At 36.4% G+C, this 13,128-nt stretch overlaps 1 protein-coding gene across 1 annotated transcript in view; it reads right to left on the bottom strand.

The window, feature by feature from the left end:
* LOC119790236 (AT-rich interactive domain-containing protein 1B-like) overlaps positions 1–13,128 on the bottom strand; it is a 261,129-nt gene that overhangs the window by 181,621 nt on the left and 66,380 nt on the right. The window contains exon 3 of the mRNA XM_038295693.1: positions 12,884–13,039. Coding sequence (XP_038151621.1) covers positions 12,884–13,039 — 156 coding nt within the window. The remainder of the gene's footprint in view (positions 1–12,883; positions 13,040–13,128) is intronic.

Here is a 13,128-nt window from a genome sequence, read left to right on the forward strand (position 1 = left end):
TTCCTTACAGATGGTTGTTTTTATTGGATTCAAAAACTTCAGCAAACCTCCTTTGAAACATACTTTTTATCATCACCCATCTTTCAAGCTAACTGTTTGAGCATTGCTCAGATTTTCTTGCAGCAAGTTAGCATATGTGGACACAGTTATATGTCAAACAAGCAGCTTCATATTTTCCTTTTTCAGTGTTCTTTGGCTTGTTGCCATCCGCGCTTCCTGATGAGGGAGCCAGGTGAGGCGCTCGACATGCTCTGCTTGTTTCAATTCGTTTTCTTGGAACAGAAGAGCAGAAAAACTGGCAGTTGTTGATATCAGCCCATGACAAACAGGAAGGAACGAAAATAACCAAAATTCCCTGATGTTAAGCTAATTTTTGACTGGCATGAGACTACATCTTTTGTCTTCTGACACTAAGTATTAGATGTGACTGAAAGAAACAACACTTTTGCAGCATATGTGTAATTTTTAATTTTGTAGCTTTTAAATTTGAATCCCTGGTGCACAACCTTATTCTGCTCTGAGCACTTTTTCTTTGGTAAGCTTAGTATGCAAAACTTTGCGCTATTGTCACAATACTTCCTCATTTTGCTTAATTTCAGAATATCTTTAATTCTTGCAGATCAAAGTAACGCAATTTTCTATAATTGACCTGCCTTTGTTAAAAGAAAGCAACAAATTCATACATAAATACATTACATAAATAAGATAATAAATAAGTTCTTAGTTTAAAATTAGTCCAAGGAAATCCATGTTAAAACAGCTAAAAAGAGTTTGGTTAGGTAGTGAGTGCTCACACTTTGAAAATATTATTGACATATTTTTCTCTGGAAAATCCCGTTTCAGCAAGCAAGCAACAGAAACTGTTGATGTTTAATTAGTTTTTTTTACAAAATGCAAGAAAGAAATCAAAACCAGATTTATGAATAAAGGTTCTTCAGAGAATGCAAGAAAAGCAAGCCTTGTGTGGAGAACTTTTTTGACGTTGTTCGCTGGCTGTCTTGCTTCACATGGTCACGTGTTGTGAGGACAGCACAATAATCTCTGATGGTTGAAGGATTTCCGTTTTACACCTTTCTTCTTAAATGAATTTTCCAATTGTAATCTTTGGAATATCTTTCACTTTCTCTCTATATGTCTTCGTCAGCACCGCATCAATCCTTTCTTTCCGCATCTCTTCCTGCCTCCACTGCTCCTTTCATGATTAGCAAACAAATTAGTAATCTCTCTTTCCCTTCACCTTGGCAGATGCAAATCTCCACCAAATACCATGCTAATGCTATTAATATTCATTAAAAATTAAGTTTAATTGCATCTCTTTAAGAAAGGTAACCACACACACACTACCTAATCTCACATACATCTTACATACAGTGCCTTTCCAAACTAATCATATGATTCAAACTTCACATTTTGACACAGACTTACTGGAATTTTATCAAAGGAAAGAAAACATGATGTATATTAGCAGTGTGGAAGAAAATGTATACATCACAACAGCTTAGTTAAGGGCAGTTTAAAGTAGGATTAGGGTAGATTTGGGGTACATTAGGGTACATTTTACAACACGCTAATCGAACCATCATCTTAAAATGGAAAAAGCATTGCACTACATACTATATCAAGACCGGAGCATCATTATCACCTGAAAGCTAATTAAAAACAAAGAAGTAGCTGAGATGCTGCAGTAGGAAAAATTTCTGATAGGACAAATTTGAGCATTTTACTATATTTCTGCAAGTCCCCCTTGCAGTTTACCAAAAAAACCTTGTATGGGACATAACATAAATGTTGAAGAAGATACTGGGGTCACGTGGAAGCTGGTTAGTTTGTGAGACGACTCCTAAAACTAAGAGCAAGCCTCACTTTTCACCAGGAAATGACTGCAACCGTACCTTAGGAGATATATTAATATATACTTAAAGTAAATAAATCTTAACTTATGAGGCTCAGTTGTCAGATAAAAACCATATTTATAAAAAAAACAAACCTTTAAGCAGATATCAGATATATTTCTGTAATTAAAATTGTGCATGTCTGCAATCGTTTAATGTAGTATTCTGTATGCTGTTTTTCATGGGTTACAAGTAGAAAATTATCATAATAACCATAAACAAATGCAATGAAATGGGTTCTTGATGTGCAGAGCTGACCTTTCTAAAAAAAAACATGGATAATGTCCCTTCACTGTTAAGTAAGTACAGCTGTCTCATCAAACATTTGGTTTTCCTTAGATAGAAACCAATCTGACTGTGTGATCTGGCTGAATAGTCTCTGTAAAGTGTCTTGAGATGACATGTTGTGAATAAATATACAAATAAACTGAATTGAATTTAATTGAATATGCCACTTATATAAAAGCTGACTGCAACAAAACAAAGATTTCCTCACCTAATAATCAGGATTCCTCTAATGTCCAAGTTAACTATTAACAACTACAGAATTATATAAATAAAAGTCTTTGAAAAAAGTTTCCTAATGGGTCTTTATTCTCTGTCATTACCATATAAATGCATATAAATACTTGTTTAACTTTTTATCGGCAAAGCTGTTGACAAGAGAAATGTGCTAAAATCATTTCTGAACAAAAAACATAATACAAAACAGCTTTTTCCCATTAAGAAGGGGTGGGGAGGGGGGACATCCATATTCAACAGCCTGCTTCGGTTCAGACGTGCAGATACTCACACAATCACACACCAATCAGCCTGAAATGAGCAAACTGATTTCAGCTTCTTTCTACAACTACAAAAAAAAGGTCCTGGCTCTAACATGTTGTATTTCTAACCCCTTTATGAATGTTTTTAATACTACTTTTAAATTCTGATTTTTGCAAACACATTACGTTGTGAATCAGCCTTTAAAACAATCTGATCAACTGTCGCCTCATGTAACCGGAAAAGCTTACCGTTAGATGGAGGAAAGATGTGTACAACACCTTTATCTGTGTTGATATATTTTTAACACTGATTCGTGTCTGTGAGGATGTGTGTGAGTTTGCACATATTCTTTGCATTATCTTAATAGCTCCATTTGTAGCAGAGCCTGTTCTAGAGGTTGGTCCTTCAGATTTGATTCTATCTCAGCAATCCTCCTGACCTTTAGCTCCAAGAGACAAGAAAGGTCCAGAGATCCGACACAAGATCCACACTCACACATAACCACTAACCACTACAATAGTTTTTTTATTATAAGGAGAAATACACAAACTCAGAGGGAAATTAATATGCACAAATTGACTTCACATACTCCTCTGCATTTGTACAGGCTTTCCCTCAGGGATGATGTCAGATGGAGCTAACATTGCCGAGGTTTCGCTTTTATTCTTCTACACAAGGCAATCACATAAAATCCCATTTTCACTTCACACGGGCTTTGCAAGTCCCTGTCACGACCAGTCCTACTGCCCGTTCACTTCAACTCACTTTGGCACACCATGAGAACTGGTTTTACACCCACAGGACTTTTGCCTGAGAACTGAAAGACGACGGCAGTTTTGCAGGCGTGACTTTGACTGTGACACATTTTTTTGGGGGTACTGTCTGTTTCTCTTTCAGTCTGTGAAGTCTGCATCCAGGAACAAATGTAGCGGCATTTCCTAACAAATGGCAGCTAAATGAGGCCCCTAGGGTGCCGCTTCACTATCACCCCCCACCACACACACACACACACGCAGATATTTTTGAGCCATTATGATTGTCCTAACCGTTCCAAAACACCTCTCACGTTCTTGTTCATTTGCATTTGAATTGCAGCTCTGCAGTTAAAAACAAACATAAATCAAAAAAAAAAAAAGAAAGAAAGAAAAGGAAAAAAAGACTATGGAAAATCCTGGCTGAGCAATTAGCAAATGTCAGTCAATGTTAAGGTAAAAAGAGCTAAAATAAAACCATTGTGTAGAGAAACAATATCACACATGCACACACTACAACACGCAGTGTTGTTATTGCATACATAATATATATATATATATATATATATATATATATATATATATATATATATATATATATATATATATATATATATATATATATATGAACGTGTATATTTTTGTTTCACATTTAGTTTTTGGTTTAAAAACTCATCAAGTTTAAGTGCTAATATGTGTTGGCCAATCAGAATGCAGCAGGCCCAGGGTTGCCGTGGCGATACGCGAGGACATTTAGAGGACTCCGATAAACTCTGCCATTTAAAAGGTTATGACAATTAACGCGGCTCTCCGCAAATTACCACTGCCAGACCTTTACCCACGGACGTCTCTCTCCCTCTTATCACCTCGCGCCCAGCCTCGCTCCCTCTCTCTGCCTCCTCCTCACTATCTAACCATATGCCCTCCATTTTCACAGCCTGTCCTCCCTTTCTCCCCCTCTCTGCCACCCTCAACCCACCCGGCCCTCCCTGCACCCACCCCCCCCCTTCCACCCAGCAGCACTTTTATTATCCCGTTAATTAACAGACTCCTTCACTTAATATTCAAATGCTGACCAATTAATGACATTGAACTTTGGGCACTCCCCCTCCACACATAACCACCTGCAAACCTTTGTTTCAGTCCTATTCGACTGCCCCTACTTAAACACACACACACACACACACACACACACACACACACACACACACACACACACACACACACTCCTTCCTGTCTCTCATTTCCTCTGTTTTGTCCCTTTAGCCTTCTTCACTATTGCCAAGATGATCTCCTATGTCTGTGTGATTGAAAGTGTGTGTGTGCGGTGAGGGGTGGCTGAAGCAGCAGAGCAAGTATATGACGAGGGGGTAATAAAGCCAGAGGGGTGGGTCGAAGTAAGGCACGATGGCCTTTTAATTAACCTGGTGTGATTAAAAGTGGGGGTGGGTGGATGGGGTGAGGGAAGGGGCCTGCTGCTGCAGCCAGTTGGGGGGCTAAAAGTGACAGACAGGAAATGGGAAATAACACCAGAAATAATGAGAGTTTTGGAAGTCATACAACTGATGCACTAAAATGTAGGCATCCTATGGTTTTTACACAGATTTAGTCACTGCTATACAACTAAGATTAAGTTAAATCAAGGATTTATATGATCCTTGTTTTAATATCCATTAAAATTTTATTTTTTAAGCGCAAAATCAGAGTTTCTGAATGATCATGAAATAAAATACATCCAGAGGTAAAAATAGCTTTACTGTACAGTGAGTGTTATCTATTTTGCTTTAACTTCAATGTCTAAGATCATCAAACGAGTTTCAATATAAAGTAAAAATAATTACTGTAAATCCAAATTCTCTTTTCAAATTATATTTTTATTTAGTAAAAGAAAAAGCTCATTTTCACACCCAGCTGTATTTGAAAGAGTGATTACTGCTAAAACCAGGCTAAGCTGCAACTTTGGCAATGAATTTTTAGAAGATTTAAAAGATTTTTACACTGTAGTTTCAGTAGAATCTTGGTCCTGTTTCCCAAGCAAAATTGTTTTAATTCAGCTAGAGAACAATGTTTGAAACAGAATGCAATCTGTCACTGCCAGAGAAAGGGATCCAGTCTCTTTTTCATGGATGATGGATGGAAGTTATGTACATTTCTGAAGACCTGGAGGTCAGACACAGGAAGAGTAATGCAGATCTGTTATCTTCAAAATAAGAGAGGAGGCTGTCTGGATGCATGAACAAATCCTACATGCATTCAGTGTGTATTGCAGCACGGCACAATTTGAGATGGATGACAGAGAAGTCAGGAAAGGTCGACCATGTGAACTAAGGCTAATGCTACTGTAACTAAGTCAGCATGTTTAACTTGTCACTCAGGAATAACTATTTTAAGCAATAGTCTCCTTAAAATTAGCAGGCGAGCCAAAGACTTAATCCAAGATTTTTTACTCAAAGGTGATTGATGTGTCTACTTTGTCAAAAGCATTTACATAGAAGGTGAATTGAGACACAACTTGGGAAACTACACAATGAGAGCCTAGAACTTTTACACTGAGCTCTTCAAACAACAGATATTTTAACATGCTTGGTCCATTATGCTTTCATATAGTAATTTGGGACTTAATTAAAGTGCAATTGTTTAGCTTGATCACCGTCAACACCTGCTTGAATCATTTAAAAACATTCTTAATAGGCCATAAATGACGCAGTCATGTGCATAAGATCCTCGTATATGTGCCTTGTCAGATCTCCGAAATAGACAATATTCACGCAATTTTTCCTGGAAAGATATTCTGTTTGCAGTTATTTTTTATTTTTTTCCAAAACAGGTAAAAAAAATAAAATACAGCAGTGATGATAAAAAAATTTAATGTGCCCCATTTTCAATTTTTAAGTTTGGCAACTTATGATGCACCCGCTTTACTGCATGTATAAAAAATAAAAAAAATATGGTGCTGCAAATCATATTAAATTATGCATGAATGAAAGGTGCTGCACCAGTAAACGCGCTTTGTCTGATTTTCTTGTCAGCTTGTACCTGTTATAAAAATTGCAAAAAAAAAACAGCTTATATCTGTGCAAGTCCCTGCAAAGTGAGCATGTCCCCTCCAATCAGCTCAGAGTTCATCTATGCTAAAGCACCGGTCCCTGGGGCACATTCTCAGACAGGAAGAGGAAATGGTAAAAGTCAATAGAGCAGTTGGGATCCATTTCCAAAGAAAAGTGAAAAAAAAAAAAAATAGCTGAGTGCTTTTTTTTCCCAAAGACCAGCAGTGAAAATCTAACCTCAAACTCAAAAACCCCATTTGATGTGCCACAGATTCTAAACAACGCCAGAACAAGGTACGGCTAAATTCTGTTAAACATTATGTGCCTATAAATATCAGTTTAACAGACTGTTTCTCAATGAAAATTAAATGGTGTGTGCTCCAAGGAAAAGCTGATCAAAGGCAAAACAACATTACAAGTGTAGGTCTGGCAGGTGGCCAAAGTAATTCGCTTCTCTCCTCTCTTTAGTCCACAGAGCCAGCTCTGCTGTATAGGCCATAAAATATCATCTTCCTGATATTACAAACCTCTCAAAAACAATCAAATTATCCTTCCGTTAAAATGTATCCAAAGCCAACATAGAGAACAGTCACAAATTTTACATATAAAATATTTGTATTCAGGGTGTTTTTGTCAAAAGATACATCATGTATGAATTTATTTGCAATTTTAAAGGTTCTTTAAAAATCAATATATCCTGCCCTGATTGATAAAAAGTCAGAAACAGATTAGAAACAGAGTAATCCCCATCAGTTGCTCTGAAAAGAGTAAGAAATTCAATTTTAAAGCCTTGGGACTCAAATAAGAGCCAAATTACGATGGAGAAAACAAAAATTGTAACTAAAAATACTCTGAAAGTGCTATTAATAGTTTATCTGTACAGTCCAAATTGAAAAACATTTAAAGCACTAGATAGCAAAAGAAGAATTCATCCTTTAAATGAGCAAAATAGTCTCTGAGGAAGAGCTTCAAAGACAAAACCTCATCGTACAAATCTCCATGTCATGGTTCCTAAGAATACTGTGATCATTTTGGTTATAATAATATGCAGACTTAATGACAGTGATAGAAAACTAACTTAATATGAGCATCATACCTACAGTAAAACATGGTGGTGGAAGTGCCATGATCTGGGGCTGCTTTGGTTCTTTGCTCTGCTCTCCAACCGATTATCTTTAAGGAGATTTTCAAAAATCCAAATTAAATCAAGTAATTTGGTTGACATATTTAACGTTTTTAATTGTAACATGTTGTGACATTACCTAAACCTTCAAAATAGGAGAGTTAGAACATTCTGAAAGAAGACAGGGCCAAAGCTCCAAACACTGATAACGTGACTCATTGCCAGTTCTCACAAATATTTGATGGCAGTGGTTGCAGCAACAGGTAGGGGAACACATTATTATGCTTTAGGGGCAATGATTTAGTTACAAAGTACTTCCCTGGTTTAAACAGATTTTTCCCCTTAATGGATTAAATCATTTTTTTGAAAGCATTTTTTTTTTAAACTATCATGTTTTTTGTGTTTCATATGATGATTGGGAACTTTTTTCATAAAAGAGGCTGTGAAAAACTACAAGAAAGCAAATAGTTTTCTTAGCCCATGAGATGGTTTACACTGTCATATATCTAGTAAATGGTTAGAATTTTGTTATGTTCACCTGGACTTTTGTTATTATCTAAAAACTTGCTCTAATATTAGATAAAAAGCATTTATTTGTGTTCGTCCAGTATACTATGGTGTCCAAACAGAATAAATTAGATGATATAGAACTATTATATTAATTTCTACATTTTACAGAACTCTGAATTGTGAATTGCAATAGAAGAGGACGTCTGTAAGGAGAGAAGACATTATGCACAGCACTGTAGTTGGATTATGTCAGTCATGCTGGTGAATGTTCTCAGTCATCCAGGTCATAGTCATTCCAAAAAAGTTAAAAAACAATCTACTGGACCCTGTTTCCAAGTTTGAAGATGTTTCACTTCCCATCCAGGGGGCGTTTTTAATTCAAAATGTCAGAAAAAGCATTGAGCTCAAGGCTTTACTATGACCTGGAAGGGTGAGAATCTTCACCAGCATATTGCATTCCTGTTGTGCTACTGCATAAAGCCTTAAACTCAAAGCTATTTCTGACATTTTGAATTGAAAAAGCTTCCTGGATGTGAAATGAAACGTCTTCAAACTTGGAATTTGTTTTTTTTTTGGAATTATGTTGGTTACTTAAATAAATATCCACACTCTCTTTGTCCATCACCATTTCAAAAATATCTGCTTTACTCAACCAGTCAAGTGTTTTGATATCCAGCAGTTTACCATCATCTGCCTTTAAGCTGTTACATACATTTTCATTTTCTGTATAAATACTGATGTCAAAGAAAATTTTCTTTTTAAAATCCTGCTTTGCTTCTTGCAATCAGATGAGGTCACAATAGGGCAACACAATCAAAGAAGGAAGGCATTTTCGCTCCATTTTGCTACAAAAACAGCAAATAGTGGTTGTTGTACAGCAAACTATGTGTCAAAGGCAGCTGGAATGGTTCCATCAGCAGGAGGATGTCCTCTGGCTGGGGTTAATGGCTGTGGAGTAGGGGGAAAACGAACTGCTGAGAGCGCCGGAAAAACAAAATAAAGAACTTTTCAGCTTGGATTTCTCAGAGTAATGTAGGGTCAGAAAACATGGGTCAAAACCACAATGACATCGTAATCTGGCGTGTGCTTGCAATTGTGCACGGGTGCGTGTGTGTAATCCGTTCTGTGCGGCTCACATCATGTTTCATTTCAGCCTAGAAATCACAGGCAAAGGTCACCATTTGACCTTTTCACAGCTCAGAATTGCGGCACCACGCCTGCCTGATTAGTGTATGCACAGACACAAGCAGAAACACACATGTCAACGCTGAATAGGACAAATACACTGTTTCAGAGCAGAAAAATACAACTAATAATACCACACTCAAAGCATCTTTTTGCACAGACAAAAAGCATCTTTTTGCCCAAACTTTCAGACGTGAGCTTTTTTAATCCTTTTTAATTACATTTTGATAATTTCTGGTATTTATTTCCGATAAAATCCTCAATAAATGAACAATTTAGGAACCCAGTACTATTGTACTGGCAGGCGTATCATGTATAAAATCTCCCTTTTTGATGAACTATTATTTGAATTTAGTCATTATTTTAGTGTAGGAATCAACGTTTAGATTTAGAGACAAATATTGGGCTTTTTATTTTCTGTCAAAAATGTTCTGGTCTACATTTCCTTTTCCACAAAACGTGCCTGAAGTCTAGGAGGAGGTGGACAACTGATTGGTAAGTCAGATCATAAACTAGAAAAACTGGAAAGAAGGAAATCCAGATCTTATTTAGTTAAAGAAAAGGTGCAAATTTATTGGCATTCAGATAGAAGCAAGGGTTTCATACATATCGCCTGCTGAGCTTCCGGGGCTGAAAACGCTTTATAGCTGTAATGTATACCACAGGAAGGGTTTCTTGATTATAGGTAAACGCAGCAGGATGCAGCTCCGATGCAAATGTGGATTTTGATTGAAATAAAAAAATTCTGCACATGCATTACAATGAGAAACAACAGGAAGTCTGTTCCTTAGGCTCCTCAGAGGTTGGCATAGTAACCAATCAGTAATCTACCAGCACAGGTGGAATGAGACTCGGGCCAATCAGTGTGTTCGGGCTGAACTACCTGGTGTATAAATGTCAACGTGGGTGAATTGGCCCCGTATCATCAGCAATGATGAAAACACACCATTACTGTCGGAGAATGTCAATGTGGCCATAGATCCTACCCTCTGCTTGTTAGAGTGAATAATGTTTACTCAATAGGGTGTATGGTTTGTGTGCGTGTGTGTGCATTAGGTGAGGAAAGAAGAGTAAGAGACAAAACGACTTTGGCTGAATAGTAGGTAAATAACTGTGCTAAGATTTATAGTTTCCTTCTTGTGACTACCTGCCTTTGTGATTGTGGTGGATGTTGCTGTGGTTGTTTATGTTAACTGACAATTGCCACTTATAAAAATACTTTTTTTTCTTACCTTTCTGTTAATTAAAATTCCTTCAGCATCAGCTTATATAGTATAAAACTAAACTATATATGTAATTATAAAATACATTTTGGACAAAAACTGAACATGCAACAAAATATTGTAAGGATGGGCCTAAAAACAAAAACACCACATTCCTTTTATGTGAGTACTGGACTCCATTACTATAGATCCCAAATTATGATAAATTCTTGTTACATAATCAAAATCAGCAAAGTATGAACTTGAAAACAGGTAATTTTGTTCTGGTTTAACACTTGGCAAGTAGACGTTTTACTGTACTGTACACATAATCACTTTCATTGTTAAGTAAATATAAAGCAATGAGGAGTTTCAAAAGGTATTTTGTATCGATGGACTAAAATGAAAGCAGTTTTCCTGGAACAAATCTGATCTGAAGCTGTCGATCGAATTGAAAGCTGTTTACAAGAATTTTTTCAACAAGTCTGAGTCAGGTCTAAAGGCTCTAATGAGGTTTATATCACGATATTACACTGGAAACATCCTGCCTAGACATTGACATGTAGCAGGTAATACTGTTCTTTTTTTTGTTGTATATTTTGTACTTTTATCTTATATTTATTCGATCTATAGGTATTTTACTAAATCATTCAGATCAATGAACCAGTTGGGAGTTGAGTTTTATTTTTTGGCAAATTTGTAAAAATATCAAACTCAAAAATGTTTACATCAGCATTGTGATAGCTTAAAGCTCATTTTGTTCTTTTTACATACTGGCACTTGTCATGCATTTGCAGTAATGTGCAATGGGAAATGTGGACTGTCAAAGCCAATATTTACTGACTTTAACAAGCTTTATCAGGTTTAATGCTTATACAGCCAGAATAAAATAAAAACTCAAGCTTACTTCTCTGGACAAGGCTGTTAAAGTTTACCCTGTTTCCACTTTTGCCTAATCTGATCTCTTCTTTCCTGCCTAATTCTGTTGCAGTCTTGCCGATCTTGTTCCTTTTTCTTCTCCCGTTCATTTTTATTCTCCTCTGTAATGACTCGGTGCCGGGGCTATGGCCCGCAGTTGTTCCATACAGCCTACCAGATCCCTCTTGCTTAAGAGAGGATGAGAAACACATTGGCAGCCTTCACTTAACTCCAAAAACACGACTCGTTGAACTCCAGCTACAGGCTGGAAATGTTTCACAGAAAAGCAGCTGGAAACTTGGAAGGAGAAGTCTCGATCTGTATCTGCACTCCAGACCCTTTGTTGTTTTGAGAATTGGGTTTACATGTGATGGACATTTGTGCATACGAAATTTCCAACATGTGTGGAAGCACTGAGACAGGCCCGAATTGAATCATGTACTATATAATGTATTATATACATGTGTACGTTCTTTTCAACTATGTTTTGACCTTTTATGGTAAAAACGCCGATCTTGGAAGGACCAGCCTTCTTTATTGAATTAAAAACACAGTTTTGATGAGTTCAGATAAGATATTTAACTTTGGTTATGTCAGGCATCACATAGTATGATAACCTTGATTATAAATACAAACATAATATGACATTTCTACAAATGGATTACTAATATTTTACTTGAATGTGATTTTGTTTAATAAAAAGGAAACCTATACAACTACAGCTGTAAAAAAAAAGTGTACATGTAAATAATTAAAGTTAAAAAAATATTTTGTAATTGAGATTTTCAAGAGATATTTTATCCAAAAGTATATTTTCCAATAGTTACCATGAATGAAAGTCCAATCTCTAATGAAGCAAATTCACATTAGAATTCATACCATCTAGTCTGTATATAAGACTACCTTGCTGTAGAGGTTCTTAAGAGGATTTGAACACATAATATCAAAAAGAGTGTTTTTTTTCTAACACACTATACAAAAAGTTGATGTAACATATTTGGAGAATGAATGGGTATATTATCTACCCCATCAAAACATAGTTATGCATTTATGTTCAAAGAAAAGAAACTGGAAAAGCTACTGCCAATCAGAGTTTATGTTCACATTCTAAATGATTCAAACTAAAAGTGCTTTTATTTTGAAAGTTGTGCTAACTGATGCTTCCTATGACAGTAGTAAACCCTAAATACTTTCACCTACAACCATAACAACATGATGAAAAATATCTGGGATTTTAAAGCAGTGTCTTATTAAACCCCTTTAAACCTAAACATTAGTAAATAGTCATTGTATTATAAATGTTCGATTCATTTCAGAGTGTGGCATAAATTAACAGAGTAAGGTATTCCATTGATGTGACGTCAAGCAAGGATAGGAACACCAGCCTATGAAATACTTTCATTTTTATGTAATAGCATAGGGGGAGATGATCATGGCTAGAACCTACATCTTTATCTTACTAATGAAGGTGCAGAGTGTAGGAGAGTACCTGCTGTGGAAGGGGTCGAGGTTGCAGGAAGGAACTCTGGGATGGGCCTGTGGGAGTTTGTTGAGGAGGACTGAAATACGGAGGGGTTCCCTGCTGCCCTCCCTGCTGCTCCCTGCTGAATCCCCCCATCGACTGCTGCCCATATGGTGCAACTTGCTGAAAATAAGAAAAAGAAAATTATTAGAGGGTTGATGCAATTCAGTTCTCATCATCTTTATCAAAAAGCATTTATTTGGATTCAGTTT

The sequence above is a fragment of the Cyprinodon tularosa genome, unplaced genomic scaffold, assembly GCF_016077235.1.
Source record: "Cyprinodon tularosa strain WSP-4 unplaced genomic scaffold, ASM1607723v1 ctg359, whole genome shotgun sequence".
Taxonomy (NCBI): Eukaryota; Metazoa; Chordata; class Actinopteri; order Cyprinodontiformes; family Cyprinodontidae; genus Cyprinodon; species Cyprinodon tularosa.